Source organism: Lontra canadensis, unplaced genomic scaffold, assembly GCF_010015895.1.
Source record: "Lontra canadensis isolate GAN:19392208 unplaced genomic scaffold, GSC_riverotter_1.0 scaffold141, whole genome shotgun sequence".
Taxonomy (NCBI): domain Eukaryota; kingdom Metazoa; phylum Chordata; class Mammalia; order Carnivora; family Mustelidae; genus Lontra; species Lontra canadensis.
In genome coordinates this window covers 256,526-281,180 of record NW_022631135.1, presented here as the reverse complement: position 1 = coordinate 281,180, position 24,655 = coordinate 256,526, and the positions used below count along the sequence as shown (strand labels likewise).

The 24,655-nt window shown below is 39.5% G+C and overlaps 1 protein-coding gene across 7 annotated transcripts in view; it reads right to left on the bottom strand.

Annotated features, from left to right (window-relative positions):
- L3MBTL3 (L3MBTL histone methyl-lysine binding protein 3) overlaps positions 1-24,655 on the bottom strand; it is a 110,191-nt gene that overhangs the window by 62,918 nt on the left and 22,618 nt on the right. For 6 of the 7 annotated variants that reach the window (XM_032843447.1, XM_032843449.1, XM_032843451.1 and 3 more), the window contains exons 3-13: positions 24,128-24,244; positions 17,110-17,221; positions 16,671-16,745; positions 15,076-15,235; positions 13,834-13,966; positions 11,901-11,985; positions 10,284-10,375; positions 7,982-8,086; positions 6,123-6,258; positions 4,066-4,157; positions 1,390-1,541 (exon numbers count right to left, since the gene is read on the bottom strand). In XM_032843447.1, coding sequence (XP_032699338.1) covers positions 1,390-1,541; positions 4,066-4,157; positions 6,123-6,258; positions 7,982-8,086; positions 10,284-10,375; positions 11,901-11,985; positions 13,834-13,966; positions 15,076-15,235; positions 16,671-16,745; positions 17,110-17,221; positions 24,128-24,229 — 1,244 coding nt within the window. In that variant the 5' untranslated portion in view covers positions 24,230-24,244. The remainder of the gene's footprint in view (positions 1-1,389; positions 1,542-4,065; positions 4,158-6,122; positions 6,259-7,981; positions 8,087-10,283; positions 10,376-11,900; positions 11,986-13,833; positions 13,967-15,075; positions 15,236-16,670; positions 16,746-17,109; positions 17,222-24,127; positions 24,245-24,655) is intronic. The other variant, XM_032843453.1, reaches the window with a different exon arrangement.

Here is a 24,655-nt window from a genome sequence, read left to right as displayed (position 1 = left end):
AACAACAACACACAAAAAACCACAAAACTAAGATAATTGGGAAGAATGTTTAAGTATGTCAATAACAAGATAGCATTTATAACAGTGAATCTGGAGAAAAAGAATCCCTATCTTTAAAAGACACACGCTGAAATATACACTAATGAAATGCTATGCTATCTGAAATTTGCTTTAAAATAATCCTGAAGTTGGGATATCAGGAGAAGGAATACAGAGAAAACAAGAGTGAATCTTAAGTTGATAATTTTTGATGCTGCAAAGTGGCTGCAGGCAGGTCACTATTATTCTACTTTTGTATATGCTTAAAATGGTCTATATTTCAAAAATTTTTATTGCAAACGGAATGAAAAGACACGCTATGGGGAAAATTATGCTTTGCAGAAAAAAGCTGGGGAAAAACACATCGAAAATATTCAGAAGTACAAGACTCTACGTGGTGTAATAATGGAACTGCCTGTCTACCCTTAAAAGAAATTCTGCAAAAAATACATGTAATATATAACAGAAAGCATTTAAAAAGTATGAATAGCAAATGGATTCAATGCCTCTCCTTTTTAAAACATTGTAAGTAAAACTGGTCTCTAAGAATCCAATTTGAGGAGTAATGGAAATGATTGACAGCTCAGCTGAATTTTTAAATGTATGCATACTGAAAAGTCAGGTCAGGAAACAAGCTTTCCTGAAATGCAGCAACACCTATATAAATTAGTATTAAATTGATACTGTAACACTGGCCGTATTTTATAATGATATGTTCTCATTGCCAGTGTTCTAGGAAGGAATTAAGTACTTCAGAAATTACCTTCACCAGGAAACTGAATTGTAATGATCAATAAATTTGAATTAGGTATGGAAATCACTATTTCAACTGCTTAATCAAAATATGATGGCTTTATTAGAATTACAGGTATATGATTTTCTAATATGTTGCTCCTACTCCTTTATGTAGTATGTCCCAAAACTCTAAGGATTAAGAATATTTCTCAATTAATATATTTGTATTTGGCAATTAAAAATGGTTTAATTAGTTACTGAGAATAAAAATATGAAGGAAATTATTTTCTCAGAAAATGACAGAGGACACCCAGGATAAGAGGGAAGTATGCATCTCTGGGCACTCCCACATGAACTTGTGTTGGGTGGGGGGTAAACCACACTTCCACAGCAGGAATGAGTGAAAATACAAGTCATGAAGTCGAATTGAAGGATACTATTTAGAAATACGTGCCTTATGAAATAAGTGCAAAATTAAAAATCTGAAATGGCAAAGAATGGGACAAAGCACTGTTGTTTTCTTGTTATGAGCTTTGCATTAGTATTGTTTCCATGCACCTGGTGGCCTTGAACACACCCATCACAGACAGCACACTGCAACGGAAAAGGTCTCACCAATAGTCATAGCTCTCGTCCCAGTTGTCAAAATGTACCAGGAAACGATTGTCCACCATATCTGTTACCGTAGCAACACAGATGAATGCAGGATTCTTTTTGTCTACAGCTTCGAGCTTCATTCCAACTCGAAAGCCTGATGGGATCACTGTCTACGAAACACACAGATTTAATTAGAGATAAGCACACACTTAACAGCTAGATCTGTACCCTCTCTACACCTCCCCCCTGAAGGCCTGGCGTCCGTCAGCCGCCTTCACATTATTTAAAGAGCATGTACTGGTTTTCAAGCAGGTTCGCCTTCCAACAAGCAGCAATGATAAAACAATGTCCTATTGGTACACCCAAGTCACTAGGCGGATATCTGGACCTCCAGACCAAAATACTCATAACCTCACAGAGTTTAAGCAATTTCAATATGTTTTCTGGCACCCTAGTTAGACAATTCCACTAGTTAGGCAAGTTTAATTCACCATACAGTTCCCTTTTTGTTTTTCTTGTCCTTGATTACAGACTTAATCATGAAAATTATTTCACACAAAATATGCAGTTAATCAAGTTAAAAATGTGTATGAGTCAGTCCAAGTTCACTCCCATTTCTGAAGCGATCTCTCTAAAGAGTACTCTACTGAAAGTAGGTCATCTTCAGACATGAAAAGCTGCAAATTATTACAACTTTTACCTAACACTACAGATATTATTCACAAAAGCAGCAAAACAAACGGCTGAACACACATGGCCATTCAAAATAATTTTTAATATAACGAACACCAAACATGATCAGCCATCTGGGATATGGAACTAAGACAATAACAGCTCAATAAGATTTAGTGCCTGAGGCGCACTAAAATATAAACATTCCCAGGATCTTGTGTGGGGAAAACTATCCTAACTTGGAGAGATGTACTGGGTATCAGTTATGCCAATCGTAACGCCCCAAGTCATTTCTGCCCTTCTTAAAAAAATCCTCTGTCCAGACTTAAGCATACAGATAACTATTCTACTTACTTTAAGCAAAACAACTGTTATCTCTCATTTTACTATAACTATCCAGCTCTCATTACAGAAGTGTAGATAACACGTATCTGAAAATGTTAGCTTATGTCCTAGATGAATAGAAGGAGCAGGATTTAATGGTACACAGACACCCTGACGGTACGTTTAAGTTCTGAAATTATTTACCAGAGCTCTGACCACAAAAATTTGCATATTCTGAGGTAGAAGAATTTAGGGATAGAAAAGTTAATTGTGTCTTGGAGATCAAACCCATTGCTCAAGATTAAGCTGTACACTAGCACTGCACAGAATTTAAGATGACGGTTCAAGGCAGTTAATCAAATCCCCGACTGAACGCATCCTCAGAGAACCAGACAGGGATTAGGAATCTTGGAGCAGGCTGCTGAATTTTCCACCTAACTGACCTCCCTCCCTTGTCTTGACAGAGAATACCTACTGACAACATGGTATTTACATTTCAGTAATTAAGCTCTCCTCTCAATTAAGAGATTTTTAAAAAAATGATCTGGCTCATTAGCTGTATTAGTCACCTAAACACACACACACACACACATACACACACACACAGCCCTCTTCAGTTCTCTGATTCAACCTGGCCTATGCTCAATTCGATCAGAGACTTGTTTAGCCATCAGACCAATGCCTGAAACAACTGGTTAAAACCATTTCACAAACGGAAGGTATGTGGAGTGGGTGAGAAAGTTTCTACCCCGTCCTAATATTCATTTCCATTTGGAGGGAACCTCATTACTGAAACATTGTCTCTCTCTACGTTCTCACTCACTGTCACCTGACTGGTGAATCTGGAAGAAGGAAGTGGTCCCACTCACAAGAGCAAACTGGCCTACAGGGCATGGAATTTCCACCCCTCTACAGGCTTGTTCTGTCCCTGCGGGGTGTAGGTCTGCCCCAATCCAGTGCTCCTGGGCTTGGGGGATGGGGCAGAAGGGCCAGTACATCGTAATTCGAGGTCTCAGAATCCACGAGCTCATTTGTCAACAGATAGAGGTCATGCATGTACTCCAACTGAGCCCTTAACTGTTAGAAAGATGGTATTTTGGCTTTCCGCCTGCCTGCTCTCTGTTAATTCCAGTTAGATCAGAACGGGGACAAGGAAGAAGAGTGTAACATGTTGGGCTTCCTCAGATATGCAACAGGGAAAACACTGTGGAAAATGGGAACACGAGCCAAAAATATGAGAAATACATACACATCCAGACTTTGCTTCTGTTACATGGCAAAAGGAAGCTACTCGCTGGAGGGAAGGTGACTCACCATCCCTAAGCATGCAAATCCCAAGAGGGCTGCCCTCATTTCACTGCATGAATCCCATGTGAACAGCACTCTAAAAATGGACACTAACAATAAAATATCCCAATTTAATTTTTTATGTACTTTTACTGTAAATTCACCAGGTTTCCTTCCTGTGTTGCCTTCCACCCTTCAATAAAACACAATAACCATGATTTGGCTATCAAATATGTATTCATGATAATTTTAAGCTATTTAAAATTTAAGGAATTTTAAAGTTTAACTAAGAGTGCTTTATTTACCAAAACAATAAAATTTACTATAGTCTCTTGGTATCACTTTTAGTTTATCCTGCAAAACATCAAAAGTCACTTCCCTTGAAAGGAAAAGTATTTTGGATGTACTTACTATATTCTGGTTTTCAAACAATGACTTGGGAGCAGCTTGAGCTCTGCATGTCTTAAGATAGGTCTGCCAATTAAATTCTTCTTCTTTATAACCTTGGATAAGCACATATACACAGATTGAGTAAAATGTAAAAATGTTTCATACTTAATTTTCCATTCCCACTTTCAGCTACACCTCCAACATGCTGAAATCGAACAATCGATTTTTATAAAAAGACAAAATTTAACTCATAATTCATAACTATGGATTGTCTCACACAGGCTGTGTTTATTTCCAACAAATTGTATTATTTTTTCAATTCTGAATGAACGATAAAGGATATAAATAAAAGGTAATAAATATGTCTTATACTCAGGTCTGCTTATTACCAGGCTATTTATATCAGTATTTAAGTATAACTGCTCCACAGTCAACGAGTGAGCGGGGGAGTCAAAATCTTTATTTTCCCCTCACCTATTCTATTTTGGGAAACTCACTTGCAGGTACAAGTTGGAAACTGGGGAAAACAGTAATAAAACAGATAAAATCTTTTTAGTCTATCACCACAAGAATGACAATTCAAGATTTATGAAGTAAGGATGTTGGCAAATTATAATAATGGAAATGTCCTTGCCTTCATGCTCACAATTTCACATTTAATGCTGTTGAAGCCAACATTTCCTTTAAAAAGGAAATTGAGCATTTTATTTTATTGGCTCATGTGCTCTCTTCTACCTCCATTAAAGTCCAGAAGGCAGCACGAAAAGAACAGCGAATAATTCACCTCATATAGGAGGTCAATTTATATAAAGGCTTTCAGATTCTCTTTTTCATCCTCATTTTTTTCTACGTGTTTTTGTTTAATCCTTCAGCCATCCGAAAATACCATTCTGCCATTAATTTTTCACTTAAAACCAAAGGATGGGTAGCCCATGAAAAAATGAGAGCCCTGAGACAGGCCAAAAATACCACACTGGTCACCTGGATCTTTGACACCAAGTAAGCAATATTGAATGAAACAGTTGAAAAGGAAAGAAATAAGATATTATGAAATACACCAGAGATGGACTGGAAAAAGATGGTTATCTGTTATTCTTGGATCTTTAGGTAAAAATGAAACAGGCAGAATCACTGGCAGACTGTAGTATAGAGAACTCAGGAACAAAAAAGTAATTGTTATTAATTCAACCCCCACTCAAACCAGTGTTTAGGGCTACATTCTCCCTCCCAATCTCCTAAATATTAAGATTCGTGAATTCAATGCATAATTTCTAGAGATTTTCTATATAATGAAATATGAGTAAGTAAACTTTGTCATGTCAACAGGTTAGAACTAAATTTTCAAACGTGTTTTTCCAAGGATCTAAATACTCAACCCTGAATAACACAGGTTTGCACAGTATGGGGCCACTTACTCCTATCTTCTCTTCCTTATGATTTTCTTAATAACGTTTCCTTTTCTCTAGCTTACTTTATGGTAAAAAGATAGTATATCATCTATGTAACATACAAAACTTGTGTTAATTTGACTATTTATATGCCCAGTAAAGTTTCTGGTCAACAGCAGGCTATTAGTAATTAAGTTTTTAGCGCGTCAAAAGTTACACGTGGATTTTCAACTGTGCTGGGAGATGGTGGCCCCAACCACCGTGTTATTCAAGAGTCAGCTGTGGGGGGTGGGGGGGCGGGGAAGGAGGGGTGTGTGTACGAAAGAAATCTGTCACTAAAATTTGTATTCAAAATTAAGTATCAATCTTGAACCTAGGGCATATATCATTGGAACCATGTAATTTGTTTAAAATAAAAAATGAAGATGAACAAGTTAAAAAAAAATTAAGAATCAATCCAATGTTATTTTATATACAAATAAGTACATGAACATAGTTTATCATTAAAAAGGATTCTACTTTCTACACTTCCTTCACTTTAATGAACGCATTTTTCTTCATAAACAGTAAGCTTGAAATTAGGGTCTACCTGAATCATCATAAAGTCTGAATTCTTAAAAATCCCAAATCACGGTATAAGGAAAGAAGATTTTACAGCATTTAAAATATGAAACACAAAAGGGACAATACCTTTGGGAGGACGGAGCTTATGGCCGGTCTTCTCACACCACCCCACCGGGTGAATATCCAGAGCATCTGCGTTTACCCAGAAGTCGTAGCAATCAGAGTAGCCGTCGAAGTGCAGTTTTATCCGGTACCCGCAAACCTGAAATAGGTAAGGCAGGCTGACTGACTAGAAAAACAGAAAGAAATCCAAAATACCCAGAATATCTCTGTATAAAGCTTGTTTACAAACTAAAACAAAATCTACTGATTTTGGTACGCAAATAAACACAGACTGACAGTGGGACATAGCCTATGTTCATCTAAGCGCCCTCATGACCAGCCATAAAAGCAAGTGAACAAAATGACAAAATCTAAAGGCAAAGGCCTTCTCTGGGAAGAACTGAGCTGCCGTGCTTTGGCATTCTTCCCAGTTATATTAGGAGCGCAAAGATACTGCACGAAGACTGATTTTCCCACATATCCATGCCCTCTCTCCGTTCTTTATATTGTACCAGCATGCATCAGCAAGGAGAGCCGGCAGGGACGGAGCCAGCCCCGCACAGGGCACGCAGACCCTGCGGAGCCCCAGGGTGACGCCCCGCTGTCCGCTGCCTCAGTGCTGGCTCTTGGCCTTTGCAGAGCGCTGCAGACTGTGAGCGCCGGCCAAGGCTGGTACACGGAGGGAGGTCAACAGCTTCTCCTCTCTACCAGTAGCTGCGTTGGGAGAAAGCGAGAAAAGCCTTTCTCAACTCATACTTAGCAGAGGCAGGTTCCCTGGAACGCCGGTAAGAACTCACTTTATGTAACGCGTGCTGAATGCTGAGGCCACGCAGCTGCCTAGAGGGCTGCTCTTGGGGAAGTTCTGAGTTAAAATTTCACATGGGTTGAGGAGGCCTCAGCTGTGTCACTCTCTGCCTTGGGTTCTCAGATAGAAGTCCAGCCTCTCAATCCCTTGGCCTCTAGCACAGCAGATGCATTCAGGTGGGAGCACATGACACAGTAGACCTCTAAACACTCCAGGAGCACCTGCTCTACAGAAGTCGGTCAGGAAGCTTGAGGCAAGAGCGCAGAGCCGGGACCACTAACCATTCTTGAATAATAAAGGGAGATGCTTATTTACTGCCATGGAAAGTCCTCTGGAACATACGGTTAAAATCCAAGTGGCAGTAAATTCTAAGAAACGCTCTCAGTAATATACTAGTATACTAGTGTATTATGTATATAATATACTAGTATAATATACTAGACTAAGATAAATATATAAATAGACTAGGACAATTTTTCTCAAAAAATTTCACAGAGGTACCTTGAAATACTAAAAGATATATAAATATCTGTTGGTCTAGTTCTTTTTCTCTTTTTTTTTTTTTTTGAAGATTTTATTTATTTATTTGAGAGAGAGAAAGAACAAGTCAGGGGAGAAGGGCAGAGGGAGAAGAAGACTCCCCGTTGAACAGGGAGCCTGATGCAGGACTCCATCCCATGACTCTGGGATCATGACCTGAGCCAAAGGCAGACACAGAACTGACTGGGCCACCCAGCACTTCCCCCTCCTCGTTGGTCTGTTTCCTATGTTAAGGAACCACAATATGACCAAAACTATGGAGTCACAAGGACCTGGGGTCAAATCCTGCTTCTACTACTTTGAAGTTGTGTGGCCTTGTAAACATCACTTAAGCTCTCTGAGCCTCAGTTCCTTTATCTATAGAACAGAAATGAAAACACATGAACTGCATAGGATTCTTATAAAGATTCAGTGAGTTAATACACAAAACAAGAAGTATGATGCCTAGTATCAGCACTCAATAAATGGAACCTTTTCCCATTATTAAAACCCCATAATCGCCATCTTACTGCAAAAATAAAGACAAGGCTAGGCTTACCTCAGCCACAGTGAGGACACAGTACACAGACTGATGTTCAGGGTCCACGCCTTCTAATTTCATGCCAACTTTAAACCCATTTTTGTTATATGGAAAGGATTGATACTAAAATGCAAAATGACACTGGTTTTAGTATTCTATCCTGAAAGCCCAATTAAAATGTGACTAATTACCACTCTTAAATAAAGACTAACCAAACAGTTAAGTAATTCTTAAAAATCCAAAAGAAAAGGACCACCGAATAATTCAGTGGAAAATTATCAAAGACTATAAAAAGGTCACAGAAAAGGAAATGTCTTATGTATCTGAAAAGATGTTCAACCTCATCCATGACAGTCATACAAGGTAAAATCACACTAGAACATATTTTCCCTAATCAGGTTTGTCAAGATCAAAAAGTCTGGTAACACAGTGTGGGCAAGGCTCTGGGGGAACAGGCACACACACATCGCCGGCAGGGATCGAAACTGGCCCAACCTCTTGCCATCTCCTGCTATCTCTTCAAAAAGGACACTCGGTTTGTCTTAGTAATTCTACTTCTGGGAAATTATCCACAGAGATACCCTCATAATGTGCAGAATGACAGGAGTATCCAAGGTCATTCACCAAAACATTTATATATGGGTATCATATATCTGTCATATATTAACATATATGTTAATAGTGTGTCCACTAATAGAGAGCAACTTATTATGGAAAAGATATGATTAATATATTAATTAACTAATAATCGATATAAAAGAATGATGAAGAAAAAAAGAACGATGAAGGGAATCATGATGGAATGATGGAATCCTTCCAAACTAAGTTAACAAAAAAAAAAAAGCAAAGTCTCACCCAGTGTGTGTGACATGTTACTATTTGGTTGAAGATGGGGAGGACAGGATCTGTATATCTACTGCTTATTTGCACATACAATTGTCTAGGAAGGGGATGGATGAACTGGTAGCAGTAATCACTTATTACGGGGAGAGGCAAATCTGGGACCTAGAGGACAGGGCCCTGAAGGACATAGTCACATTCTTCTAGTACTCTTACAGTGTGAATTACAAGGCTGTTTCACTGATTCAAGTAATTAGGTGTACTTAAACTTTTTTTAGTGTAAAAAAAATCTATTCTACAAAGAATCAAATTTACAGAAAATAATTATATAGAACAAGTCCATATGTAATTACAATTACATTTTTTTTTAAGATTTTATTTATTTATCTGACAGAGAGAGATCACAAGTAGGCAGAGAGGGAGGCAGAGAGACAGGAGGAAGCAGGCTTCCCGCCGAGCAGAGAGCCTGACGTGGGGCTCGATCCCAGCACCCTGGGATCATGACCCGAGCCGAAGGCAGAGGCTTTAACCCACTGAGCCACCCAGGCGCCCCACATTTAAATATTCTTAATGTAGATGTAATCATCGCAACATTTACTATTCATTATGTTTTTAAAACTGCCTATGTGAATGCACAGCTAACAAGGTATCAATGGAGGATGTATTACACACCATGATTACATATAAATAATTTAAATCAAGGTTCAGTGGACTACGCTCTATGGGTCTAATCCAGCCCACAACCTGTTTTTATAAAGTTTCACAAGAATATAGCCATAGCCCTTCTTTTATATATTGTCGACGGCTGCTTTTATTACAACAACAGAACTGAGTTGCAGTAACTGAGCCCAGATACCCTACAAAGTCTGAAATATATATCATCTGGCCCTTTTACAGAAAAGGCTTCCTGACCCCAGGTTTAGCCCAGTGGTGGCAGCTACTACTCAGAACCACACCTGGTAGCTATACTTCTAACTGAGCTTAAGTCACTCATGACAAAATGTTTTTATTACAGTTAACAGAATACAATAACCTGCTTTTAGATTGTTGTTGTGATATTACATAAACCTCAGTAACCCATTTTCACTTCTCCCAAAGCCATAATGTTGACATGAAATTTCATGCCAGATTTTCTTTATGTATGAGCTTTTTGGCAGTAGTAGAGGTATCCCTCTTAAAATTACTGAGTGGGAGCCTGGTAAATGTCAAGAGAAAAGAGCAAGTGTGTCCCGACGTGTGTCCGTGCATGGGGCATGGGGGCGTGGTCAGCCTATATTAACGTTAGCTGCCCTTGCACTATCCCCTCCACATAAATACACTCATGAAATACAGTATGTTTGAGAAATTATCCCAAGTCACATTTCTTAAACAAACAACAGAGACATCAATCCTAATTCCAGATCAGAATTCCAGACCCTTTGCCCTTGTAGACGATGCCCTTATAGACAATGCAGACAATGCTTTCTAGAAGGGCCCGTACCTCCTTGAAGAGCTTCGCGGGCACTGCCACAGCTTTTTCCTCCTCCAGGTAGGATGCCCAGCACCAGGCTTTCTTTCCTTTAGGAGGCAAACCTGAAAAGCAAGTGAGACTAATAGGCTAGGGTTCCCAGATGTAAGAAGTCAGAGGTGTATCTTGTGAAGTCTTACTTCCTTAACTACTACTATGCTGGGATCTTCTTTTACTTCCATGACTGGTATTTCCCAGTCTCCTCCTGGCCCCTCTTCCAAAGAAACAAAGGTAAGGAGTAAACTGTGGTGTATAAACAGTTATGATGGCAGAAGAGAGAGCAGAAGAATTTAGAATAAATGATGGAGACAACACAGGGAAACAAGACAGAAGAGTATCGTGAAACAAGATGATCCAAAAATGTTTCCTGAGATCAAGAAGCTGAGGACTAAGAAGAGGCCAGAGCAAGGAGTGCTTAGGGAATGGCCGCTAATTTGGGAAGGGAGGGGACGGTCAATTCAGCAAGGGCCTGACTTTGAGCTGCAAAAGAATCTATGAGTGATAAAGGTATGCCGCCAGCCAATATCCATTTTATTGTGGATTTATTTAATAAATAATAGAAATGAAAGGAAGAACATAATAGTGAAAGGTATTTGGGGGGGGGTGAGATTTGAGCACGCTAAGATGGAGCCCATGAAAAGAAAAAAAGAAATTCTAAACACGTAAGGGGCAAAAATAAATGAGTGAAGGAACAAGGTCCCAGAAGAGCTGGGGCTCTGAAGACAGAAAAGCAGAAGGGAGAGAAAGGTTAAAACACTGGTGAGGCCGAGAGCAGAGTGAGGAGTTTACCCCCTATCATCTCAGTGATGTAAAACAGAAGGTCATCTCCCTGCAGAACATGAGTTAGGCTGTGTGCCTGAGGCAGGCAGAAATACTTGAAGCCGTTTCTGAGGAACTGAGAGAGGAACGGTCAAGGAATGCATCCACGCTGTGAGGAGACACACTGGCCTCCCGCCCTAGTTTGCAGGGATGACAGGAATGGCCAGGTCAGCGGTGGGGCTGTCCTCAGTGGACAGACCTGACACAAAGGGCTGGCGGACAGATGGGACGCATCAGAAAGGCAAGACAAAATCTAGTGGGCGTCTGTAGAAATGAGCTCAGGGCCAGGATGAATAAGGAGGTCAGGTCATCCAGTCAAGTGTAAAAGGAAAGGGTCTAAGGACTGGATTCGTAGTGAAAATAAAGTGTTGCCTGAGAAGCAATGACAAAAAAAAAAAAAAAAAAAAAAAAAGCTCCCCATCAGGAGGCTGTGGTTTGAGAGGAAACATTGAAAACTTGGTCTTAGGAAATGAACAAGAACAAAGGTTTTAGTCAATGTGCAAAAGTAGAAAAAAAAAACCTATTTGGTGGAAAAATATCGGAAGCTGTTTTCAAGTTTGAATGGACACTACTCAGAAGTTACTAATTTCCATTTTTTTCCTTATCTACTTCTTCAAAACCCTGATTTTTATTGAAAAAATTAAAAAAAAATCCCAAAACAGTACCTTCACTACCATAGTGTACATTCCAATTAAGACGAAAATGTCTACCTGTGTGAATTATTTTCCACTTCATAAAGCCACAAGTAAAATCTTTCTTTCATCAACTTACCCTGCTTCAGTACAGCTGAATCACCCCGTCTTTTCCTTCGGGCTCTCTGTGAACCCCTCAGGATTCTTCCATCTTGCTTGTTCTCCTACAGCAAGAAAGGAAAATTATGATTTTAAAAGCTCATGAAATTGGCACCAACGAAAAGTTAGAGAGCTGTCAGAGAGCATTATTATTTTTTGTACTTTTCTTCAATTTCACTTCATAACTTTTAAAGAAAGAAAGAATACAGGTCATTTGAGTACTGTGTTGCTTTTGGCCTGAGGTCATTACAAAATAAGAACGTTTCCAAGAATCACACTCTGCAGCAACTCAGATACCGTTCCTGCCTCCTTGGAGCACTTTCTTCTTATAGCTGCTTGACCACTGTGTGCGGATTTTCCTCACACCCCACTGGCCTGTCTTTCTCAGTCCCTTTGCTGGTGTCTCCTCCAACCCACTTCCTTTCTCTTCTCTACTGAATCCCTCTTCCTGGGTTTTAAATATCATCTGCCTGCCCAATATCCCCAGTCTGTAGCCCCGACCCTCTTCCTTGACTCCAGACTCCTGTATCTGACTGCCCACTTGGGATCTCCACTTGGATACCTAATGAACATCTCAAACCCACGATGCCAGTGGACTCTAGATTCTGTATTCCAGTCTTGCCTTCCCATCCTCAATAAAAGAAGTCATTACCCAGTCAATTATTTAAGCCAAAACCTGAGTTTTTCCTGATCCTTCTTTCTCCCTCACCACCTTGGTAAGACCGCCTCCAACATCTACCCTAAATCCAGTGACTTCTAACCTCCCTAGCCCTCTTAATGAGTCTACTGCAATAAACTGAGTGTTTCCCTGATTTCATTCTCACTTTCACATGCCAACACTAAAGCCATTGCTTTAAAACATAAATCATGCCATCATATTCCCTTGCCTTCAACTTGCTCATGGTTTCCCATCACACACAAAGCAGAATGAAACCCCCTAAGTCTGGTTTCTCAGGAAGCCTTACATGGCCTGAACCTCTTCAGCTTCATCTAACTCTACCCTCCCTTGACCTTTAAGTCTCAACTAAACTTTATTTCCTCAAACAAAACACGTCACACAGGTTCTTGCTTTAGGGGCTCTTCCCAGCCATTCCATTGCCCCGGGGGCTCCTCAGTCCTTTGGCAAAGCTGGGGCTCCCTCTTGTTACGGAGATCACACTGTTCTTGCCAGCTTCTCTGGGAGGCCTCCCTGATAGCCCAGCTTAAAGGAGTCAGCCAATCCTCGTGCCCTACTTTGTTCTCACATAGCATTTATCACAGGCTGCCGTGTCTCCTGTTTATTAGCTATCCCCTTAAAAGAATGTGGTGTCCTTAAGAAGAGAGCTCCTGTTCTCCCACTGCCACACATCCCCTGTGTTCCCAGCTCCTAGGAGAGAGACGAGCAAATAATGGTGGGTCAACACCGATGTGAAGGGGAAGTCTTCAATTTCAAGACTTTCCAAGTTCTCTTTTCACATAGGACCACTATATATACTTTAGGGATAGGATATTTATGCCTTAATTAGCACATTCTGAATTAGTTTCCCCTAAATATACCTAACATTTATCTGCCATTTTCTACCTACTTGCATAGTTTTATGTGATCTGTCTGTAATTTACCAAAATGGGATTGACATTTTTGCTATTGAGAGGGATTGAAGATTCATTTGCAAAATTGAAGATTTTGCTGTGGCCTTGCTCTCCGGAAATAAATATCAGCACACCCTCTTTCTTCAGCCTAAGGGAGGAATACCATTATTTATTATTCTCATTTTGAAAGGTGGACAGCGACACCCAGAAGAGGGTAGGAAGGTAACTCGCAGATGGAAACACAGAAAGTCATGGAACCACCACTGGAAGTCAGCGCCTCTGACCGGGTGCTATTCTCCTAGGAAGCACCCTGTGCCCCCAGTAGGTGCACGGGAGATACTAACCATCTCATCATCTCTCTCTTCTCCATCCTCCTTGGAGTCGGCCTTCAGAGATAATTTCGGTTTCTTCTTCCGACTACACTTAGGATCTTCTTCCTCATTGTCTTCTCCGATGTCCCTTTCTTCCTTCTGATCTCTGTTGTGTTTATAAACCCAAAATAGTGACAGGAAACAATACCTGTCAAATATCTACATGTTGACTATCATGCAATTAAAAAAAAAAAAAAAACCATCCTCCAAAGGAAAAACATTAACCACCAGGAGAAGTATGTAGGCATCAGAACATCACAGCTAAGTAACACTTGAAACCACTGGCACATATAACAGCCCAAGGTAGAAAATGGAAATTAGCTTATATATTAATTTCAAAAGGGGATCAGTGCCGTCTGTGAAACAGGCTGTAACAAGTTTAAAATGATTTGTCTTTCACATCTGCCATCCACACTAATAAAAGAAACAATTATTTAGAGATGTTTTAGTCTTCAGGGCAATTTTAATGCAAAGATCTAGTAATTATTAAGAAGGACAAGTGCAACTGAAAAGAGGCCAAGTATAACTTTGTAAAATAAAAGTTGTCCAACAAAAACAGACAATTCCCACTACGCTGGTGAAAATACATGGGAAACACCACAAAAATATATAAGGGTCAAGACACTTCTTTGTGGTACACAGTTATATGAAAAAACACACCCTGGTGATTAGCTGAACTTTGTCAGACAGTCCCCAAATGGCCAGGTCACACAGCACTGTCAGCCACAGCGGACACCCCTGTCTTCTCATCAGTCTGCCCCAAGATCTCCAGCTGGGCAACTTGTTACACAACTCTCTAAGGCCATCTTCATTCAGCTGGTCCCCAGTTTGTGGTGGCTTTGTTTCACGGGTGGAGTGTTAGCGGAGTTACCTAAGAGCCCCTCAAATACAAACAAAACTGCTTTTCCATAAACATCGGTATCATCAAAATGTATGCAGCCCAGAGAAATTCAAATACGCTTAGCAGGAGCCTGTGATATAATCGAAAGGCTAAGGAGGAAGAGGTTGTACATGCAGATATGACTTAAGCAGGACAGCTCAGATCAGACACGATGGAAGTAATGGGGTCAGCATCCACATGTCTCTAAAGGCAAAGTCTCTGGGAGAATAAAGGGCATGAGTGGGTGACCAACGTCGGACAGCCTCTGTATTCCCAAGTACCATGACCTTGGACTCTAAAACCCATTGTATAGATGGAACAGGGCAAAAACCTACTTGTCTTTGATATGCCGGGCACAATTCTGGCTGCAATAGTTTCCTCCAGAAAGACACTCATCTACATTGCCATACTGACAACAGTTCTCACAGAATTGAAGCCCTTCTACTTTCACTGGATCCTTCAACCTGAAAGGCATCCCAGTCTTCTCTGAAAAGACTAGAAGATGAAAAGGAGAAAACAAAAAAACAAAAAAACAATTAGAACCATGACAGAAAATATTCCAAAATACATTTAAACTTTTTCTTCTAATAATTTTGTTAGCAACACAATACAAGAATAATGTTCGTTGAATGAATGAATGACCAATATATAGTGCTTGGGAGAGAAAAGAGAACGGGCTTAGGAGGGATCATTCAAATCACTTATACAACAAAAAAATATTTTGCAGAAAAGATAAAAGTTTATCTAAGGCTTTTTCTGCAGAGTTCAAAGTAAGATAAAGAAATTTTCATTACTAAATTCAGAAGATGAAACTGTCAATCTACAGAATCCTATTTTATGGATGTATCTTTGACACAATTTAAAAAGGCTTATCTTTGTTATTTACCTTTTGATGAGTGGTTTTATTCTACTAAATTGGTTAAATCACCATCTATGTGACTTTTCATATAAAAGAGCTCCTAAATCGTAATGACCCAAATCATTTAGGAACTCACACTTCCTTCTGCCTGAATTTGTTAGGCTAATCATTCATTCAGCAAACATGTATTAGGCACCAGTTTACACTAGACACTGATAATGACAGTACAGACCTTGCCCAAGATAGCTCACAGTCTAGAAGAGAAGACAGGCAAGAAAACCAATATGCATAATAAAATGTGATAACATGCACTTAAAGCATGAACCAGTTCCAGAAGTAGTACAGAGGAAGAAGTGATTCAGTTGGCTGGGGTAAGGTCAGGGAAGGCTTGTCTGGTATAAAGCCTCAACTGGGTTTTGAAAGCCAGAGGCATTTGCCAACTGGACAAAGAGAGAAATGGCATCCCAGCCAGGAGAGAGAGCATGAGCAGAGGCAAGGAGGAGGATACCACACGACGTATTGGGAGAATGACATGGAATTCAGTGCTGCTGGCGCTACCAGGACACTGTGTACGGAGAGAACAGAACAGAGAGCAGAAAGGCACAGCAGGCAGGTGGGTGGTGCCACCGGATCTTTGTACGGTCCGCTACAGAGACAATCAGAAATCAGCGAAGTGAAGAAATCGGGTAAGCAATCTACAAAGGTTCCCCTGACTTCAAGGTGTGGGACCAATCAGGTGAAACTAGCAGCAGAGTGGTTCTCCAGGTGGAGGCCGCGACAGTTCAGGTGAGAGCTGAGAAGGGCCTACACCGAGGCAGGGGCAGCGGTCATTAGTAGAAAAAGCCAGATCTGAGACGTATTTAGGAAATAAAAACCAAGAGGATTGAGGAACAGGCCGCGGGACCGGGGCAGAACAAATTCAGGATGACTCCTAGATTTCTTGCTTGTCCACCGGGTGGATGGTGCCACCACCAACTGAAATACGGGTTACAGAGGAAAGAGCAGGTCTGGGGGAAGGGGAGAAGGAAATAGAAAATGAATCGCATTTCAGACATGTGGAGTTTGAGGTACCTGTGGGACATCCAGGTGGAGATGTCCAGTAGGCAGGTGGAAATACGGGCCTGGTGCTCGGGGGAGAGGTCGGGGCTGGAGATACAGATTTAGGAGTCATCAGCATATAGGTGTTAGTTACAACCATCGGATAGATGAGAAAAAGATGGCAGGCTTTTGGCTAAATCACCTGGGTAGGCTACTACAAAACTGGATTTACTTGATAATTGCCAATTAACCTTGCCAATTAACAGATCTGGCATTAGGAAAGAAGACAGTTTACAGTTATTTTAAAATATAAAAGTTGGTTCTGTATGAGTTTTGTTATAGAAATTTACCTAAGAACATGTGCCATGAAAATCACCCAGGATTTCCAAAGTTCCAGCCTATTTTATAAAACCTAGATATTCTTATTTTAAAACTCTCAACAGAAAAGGCCCTGCAGATGACCCATTCATACCTTCTTGAGCGGTTGGTACCATCCAAGTTGTGGTAGCTGTTGCTTTTTTCACGTTTTCCATCTCACTCTCATCTGTGATAACTTCCAGGGCTCCAAACTCGTTCACCCGAAACTAGGGACAACATGGTAGAAAGAGGCAACGTTTACAAAAGCGCTCAAAATGGTAATCGTTTCATGGCTGACACATACAGTCTTGAAGCAAACTGATTATGCTTTAAAAGTTCATTTCAGCAAATATATCTAGATAAGCCCTGTGCTAATATTAAGTCCTTTGCGTTTTACTAACCTAGGGATTCGGGGACGGAAAAACAGAACAAAGCAGCAAGGTACTTCTTCCGATAAAATTACCAACCAGCCCTGCACTGTGCTGGTAGAATTGACTGCTCACTCCACGTGTTCTATCATTTCAAACACCAGTTCTTGATAGGGCTTTTATTTTTTCCCCTCTTTTCTTATTTCGTATTACTACTTACTTAGTAATCAAAATTATAAAAGAAGAATTACTGTTTTCCCAGGAATCAACTTGTCTCACCCAATTCACCCAGGCCAAGAGAAAGAAATCTTTCTTCCAGAAATAATGACCTACACTCGCAACTCCTTATATTTCCAAGATGTAGATGAAGAAGACAAGTGTGAGCCACGTGAGCCCCAGTTCTACACTTCTTTCTTTCACTGCTTTTTGGAATTCTCCATCCTATTCACCTGGAGTCCTCCAAAACAACCGGTAAAGTCTATGAGATGTGAACAGATCTACTAGCTACAGGTCAAGGCTATCAAAATTACAGGCATTTTGATTTCATGGACATTTTGACTTCAAATATTGCAAATTCCTCTCATCTCATGGCAAGCTTCAAACCAAGTATGTTTCTGCAATAGCCAGGTTGTACTGAGTATGGGTTGAAGGCTTAACCACCATCTCTGTGCAGGGACACCACCACTATCCTCTTTGAAACAATTAGGTTTTCTCTCCTATTCATGAAGTTCAAATTTTCCATAGTCCTCTGTTTTTCCATAAAATAAAATGATCTCGGGACACCTGGATGGCTCCGTGGGTTAAGCCTCTGTTTTCGGCTCAGGTCATGATCTCAGGGTCCTGGGATCGAGTCCCGCATCGGGCTCTCTGCTCGGTAGGGAGCCTGCTTCCCCTTCTCTCTCTCTGCCTGCCTCTCTGCCTACTTGTGATTTCTGTCTGTCAAATAAATAAATAAAATCTTAAAAAAAAAATGATCTCAAGGATCCACTAATTTTTTTAAATTTATTTAAAAAAAATTTTTTTTGAAGATTTTATTTATTTATTTGAGAGACAATGAGTGAGAGAGAACATAAGAGAGGAGAAGGCCAGAGGGAGAAGCAGACTCCCCAAGAAGCTAGGAGCCCGAGGCGGACTCGATCCCGGAAGTCGGGGATCATGACCTGAGCGGAAGGCAGTTGCTCAACCAACTGAGCCACCCAGGCGCCGGGATCCACTAATTTTGACAGTTGATGAAAAACTGGAAAGCTCACCATTCAAATCATAAACTTTTTGCTTAAAGTTTCTAGATGTTTCACAGAAATATAGATGAGCATGCCAATATGTAGTAGTGAAACTTAAGACCGCCATTCCCCAATCTAAAACATCTATTTAGTCAACATGCCAACAGAACAATTCATTTAATCATTCAAACCACAAGTCAGAAGAGGCTGAGGCAAAAATTACTATTCCTTTCACCAGGAAAACACAGCACCTTAAAAAATTTTATGCATGTACTCTACCATGATTAAAAGGTTTTTAGACTGACAAAGCTGAAATTGTTAAGGGAAGTGAAAATGTTCTCTACTACATATTTCAGATACAAGTTCCCAGCTGACATGTGTTTACTATACCTGGTGTGCTCACCTAAAAATGTCAGTGTAGAAAGTGGCAAAAAGGTAACTGAGAGGAAAAGAGCTAAAAATAACTTTACTGTTCGGAAAACAAGAAATTTTTAAATGATCTACCCTGGAAAGGGACTATTTCAAAATAAAGCTGACAGTACCATCTACTGGGCAAGAGTAGAAAAAACAAGCCATAATGATTACTAATTAAAGATATGAAAGAATGAGACAGAAAATCAATTCTGCATGAATGTTTAACAAAACCAGAGGCATGAACTTTGTCATTCAGTTCAGGTAAGTAGTTTTACTTTTATTATAGGTTGACGTTAATTTATACCTGTTTGAAAACTACAGAATGTGAGAAATGGCACCATTGGCATTACACGGAGTCTCCTGTGGTAGAAGCTTCCAGCCTGCTGCTAAGCTGCAAGGCTGCCTTTCCAACGCTGAGAAAGAGAACACCACTGAGTTGAATCTTTAAAGTGCAGAGTTATGACACCTGGAGTTGAGCTTTAGGCTCAGCTACTCTCGAAGTTAAAAAGTAATATTCCCACAATACAACAATTAATCCCAGTTATCTTTTCCTTCTAATACTTATTGCCAGTAAATTACCTATAGCCGAAGTATAAAGGGAAGATGCCACGACACTGAGGGACACAATGAACTCCTGGAAGCCAGGGATTCATAGCTGGGCTTTTGCATGAAAATACATGCAAAATTATGTCATAGTTCTGGGAAACAGGTTCATAAGTTTCATCATATCCTCAAAGGTATTCTATAACCCTGAAAAAGTAAAGAACATCTACCCTAACCAAATTTACTTTATGTCAAAAATTAACCTCCAAGCGTTTTCAAAGTACCCTATCATATGCAAAAAAACACACAGGGGTTATTTTTTTTTTTTTCTGGCTTCAGCTTGGATTTACTATCTTTCACAATGTTACTATTGTAGAAAATGCTGGACAACATATGCTGGTAGGTGCTCCCAGCATTGCTGGAGTTCCACAGAGGGAATTCCAGAAAGACTGACACATTCCCCAACATTTTTTTACCCCAATAAAACACCAGGTTCTGAAGTGGGTAATGCTTTTATGAATGGTGTCAGAGCCATGGAAACTTGAAATAATCCCTTTTACTTCTTTTTTCAAAGTTATTAGTTCTTTTCATCCAGACATCTAAAAAGCAGCATTAAAATTTATCGTGTGGCTCCATTCCATAATCAAGAACATCAAAATTATAAACTTTACAAAAGAAATTTATTAAGCACATCAAACACATCAGCTGACATTGTAATTTGTTCTGTTGGTGGATACATCTAGGTCAGTCAGAAAACAATTATGCCTGAAATATATAAGGGGTTACAAAGGTTTGTTTGTTTGACTTGGCTTGAACTACCTTTAACTGATTCAATTCTCTTCTTTCTTTCTGCTTGTAGAGGCAAAGGATCCTTTGCTGATTTTTGCCCATCTTTAATAGCAGATCATTAAAAGATGCTGGTGAGGTTACTATTTTTGTTTTATTACTTTCCATGCTGACATGTGAATTCTACTTACCAATCTGCTTTAAGAGCAAAGATTCTGGTAACTACATGTTTTTGAACATTAATCACAACAAGGCAAAACTGCGCACGATGAGTGCAGTGAATTTTCCAGTTGGGTTTCTGCATGGCTGCTGCAGGGTCTTGCTCTCAGTTAAGTGGCAACTATTCTTACTAGATAAGATGCTATCGCTCTCAGGAGTGTATCTGCATTCTACTAAAGGATTCCAAATGGCTAATTCCTCATGACCCAGAGGAATAATTCTCTGTGGATAAATTTCAGACACCAGTTAGAAGTTCAGAGAGAGAAACTGCTTAGGGACAAGGAGCCCTACCATGCACCTCCCCCCTACCACTTACTGCCCTGCCTGTTCTTACGGCTGGCCTTGAGAAATTCATCTACAAATACTAATATGCCATTTTACAGAAAAATTAGGCAATGCCACAGTTTCTAAAGCTTGTTTAAGCAAAAATGTCTTATGGATGACTACAGTGTTTCCAAGAGGGTCCGTAGACACTTGCCTTTCTCCTGTAACACTAATACTTTCTTAGGCTAGTCCTTCCTCTGAATGTCCTTCTCTTTCTTGCCTGCCATCCCTGCACACAGCAGTCTTCACGTAAATGTCTACCTATTTTCTGACACCTGAAGCCCATGTGACCACTACTTCCCAAAGCCTTCTCAATCCCTCTAGCTAAAATAATACCATCTCTAAATTGCTCTAACATTTTCCCTGTATCTCTTTTGTTATGAAAACATCTCCTCCCTTTAGACTGTAGTATAGCAGAGATAGTAAGAGAATCAAATTCAGTATCAGAAAAGCCCAGCTTTAGACGCAGTTCTGCCAATATCGTGACCTTGGGCAAATGCTTTAACCATTCTGGGCCTCTGTTTTCCCATCTGTAAACTGACAACAGTGCCAGGAAATACCTCAAAAGGATTAAATAAAAAGATGCAGATAAAGTGCTCATCAGAGAGTAGGTTCTCTATTCTTTCCACTCCTGCATGCAAATGAAAAGTTTCTGCACTGTTTTATATTTGTTTATATATGTTTATAGGTTGGTTAATTCAGGACGAAGAGGGGCAAGAGGACTCAGTAACAGGAAACAGTACACAGACCAAGGTTTGAAGCCTTCAACTAGCTAGTTGGCCTGGAAGGGAAACAAGATGGCACAGAAGAGTGAAATGAGAAGCAGCTGGAAGAAAGAAGGGGCCAGATCACCAAAAACTTCTGAGATAAACTTTGCCATGAAAGACAGGAAACTGCTAAAGGATTTTAAGCAGAAGAGTGACATAACTTGATTGGCCAGCAACATTTTACAGAGAAACATTCTTTCGAAATGTCAATAAACTGAAGCATATAAAAACCTCTTCCCATGATAAGAAACTGACTTCTGTGTATTGGCTGACTGTATGGACCACATTAATCTGAGCAGGCTGTCTTAGGAGAGCCTTGTTTATGAGGAAATCCACATGGCTATACCCATGAAAAAAACAGAAGCTTCAGTAATGTAAGATAGACAAGGCATGATGTCAGAGAGTAAATCTCATGCTTTATTCAAAGTTCTTTTTAATATCTTATTTTTGTGAAAAATCAATTTCTCAATCAGGTCTCTTAAGCGACTCAGATATTAGTATCAGGAGCAGGTGATTAAGAAACCCTAAGTAACATAATCAACTGGCTTGTCCTTTAATCTCTTCAAGTAAAAATGGTTATAAAGTAGAAAAACAATTTTTTAATTATTATTTTTAGAAGTGGGGTTTCAAACTGTCTGCAGTATATATAGTGAGTTGGATACATGGCAATTACCCAGGTAATTAGATGAGCCTAAAAGTCAAATAAAATAAACCAGATTATAATACCCACTAAGTGGCTTAATTACCTGATTACCTTAATAAAAGTAATAGGCTAATTCCTAAAATCCATTGCTCAGAAAACCTTCAGGCAATTTAAATTTCTGAGGGAGAGAAACTTCTCAGGGATAGAAAGTTCAAAATCTAACTGAACAAAAGTTATAAATTTCATCATCTACTGACACTAAAATAATGCAACAAAAATGTACAAGGAAAATATAAGAATAAAGCGATAAAAAAAAGGCAGCTTACATAATATATCACAAAGCCAGAAAAGATACAATTTGTTAAGTGTTTTCCATGTTACTTTTTTCAATCCTCATAACCACCCTGTGACATAGATCCTATTTCCTCATTTTTTGGATAAAGATTCTGAAACTTAGGAAATTTAAATAACTTGACAAAGCTCATATAGCTACTATGAGGCTGACATTATGAGCGTCTGGAACAGTTTTTCCTTCTCACAAATTTCAGCACTCGATTCCCATCATATCTAATCCAGATGAACATTTGGAGAATGTTAAAGCAGATAAAATCCTTAGTATTCATTTAATTCCTTATTTCACCAAAAGGGAAACCAGCCCAAAGAGACTGACTGACTTGTTCAAGGCCATACAGAACTAAAACTAAAACCGTATCTCCTTTCCAGACTTCACTGAACCTCACCGCAGTAATTTTGTTAAGCTAAACTCAGACATGTTGGCACACTGCAGTTAATTCAACCTAACCCAACTAAAATCTAAGTATTTTTCCAATGACAGACTATCCAAATCGCACCACTGAGGATGAACTAGAGTGGACTTGGCTGAGATACTTGTCAAGTAGAAACTAAAAGGCACTGGATTCCAGGAAGCCACTATGAGGTGGCAGGAAAGTCTATTCAAGATAGACCAGAACACCAAGCACTACAGAGGAAAGCCAAGCGACAGCCAGTTAGGGTGATCAGAAGTTCAAACACCTGAGTGACCACGTACAAACACAAAGTCTAAAAGGCCACAGACAGGTTCAAGGTCCCAGAGATAGGACTAGAGCAAAAACACATTAAAAATGAGAGCTGGGAGTGACTAGCCTCCCCAATGAGATTGCATAACTATGTTTCGCAGGGCAGCAGAGGTGGTCCTGCTGTGGGTTTAGGGAGAGTTGAGGCAAAGGGCAAGGTGAGCACACTGGAAAGGAAAAGGCTGAAGCATCACTCTCTGAAGACAGTTCCCATCTATATAAAAGCAACTTGGTTTACAGCAAGGACAAGCTTTTGAACAAGTGATTATATAAATAAAAATCCATATTTACAGTATAAATAATTTAAGGGAGGAGAATAGCCCTGTCTATTAAATATTTTAACATTATCCAGTTTTAAAAAGAGAAAACTAGGGCACAGGGAATGTGGTTATTCATTTAAAGTTACAAAGTTCATGACTACAAAACACAGGAAGCTAGGTCCTCAAAGCCTACCATTTCCATATTTATTGTCCATCATGATGAAGTCAAACCTGGGATGAACCTCTGGAAGCTACAATCCAACTTCTGCAAAATAAGCAATAAGCACGTCTTGCCAAAATATTCCCATCCACCACCACAACTGAGGAAGACTTCTCCCAAGGCGTCAGCATTTCAAATCGTCTTGAAGATTTACTGTAGACATCTCAGCATCACATGGAACATAGAGCGTTTTGCTTAATGCTTTTAATTCTTGTTTCACATGTGTAGTCAAGTTTATTTTAATAAATACACACAGAGGCACACACAGATTGCTGTATTTAATAAAGACAGCTTACCTTCAAGTCACTTCCTGGTAATGTGCCTACTCCGTCTTTCCAGTCCATAACACTGAATACATCAAACTCTTGACCACTTGCGCTAGAGGCAGATTCAGTCATGATTTATTTTTGAAACTGGAAGGGGGAAAAAGGCATATCATAAATATTCTACATACAAATCAGTTTTTATTTTAGTGGTCATTGCCTTGGTTTCCAAACATAATTTTCTTGATCATAAATCCCATACTCATAGAGCTAGAAAAAAATGCTTCAAAAATATCACTTTTTTCCAAGTGCAATCCCTGGTAAATTATAGAAGAAAAAATATTACTAAAATTTATAAATTAAAAAGTGTCCATTTTTCTATTCTTAAAAAGGAATTCTCTGTTTCACAGCATATTCACCGAAAATAAAAAATCATGATACATATAAATAGAATTTCTTGCCCACTAACTAGTTTTTTTGTTGTTGTTGCTTTAAGATATTGAAAAGAGAGTGGGTATAAAGGACAGAATCAATATTAAATGTTAATAAATAAAATGAAGC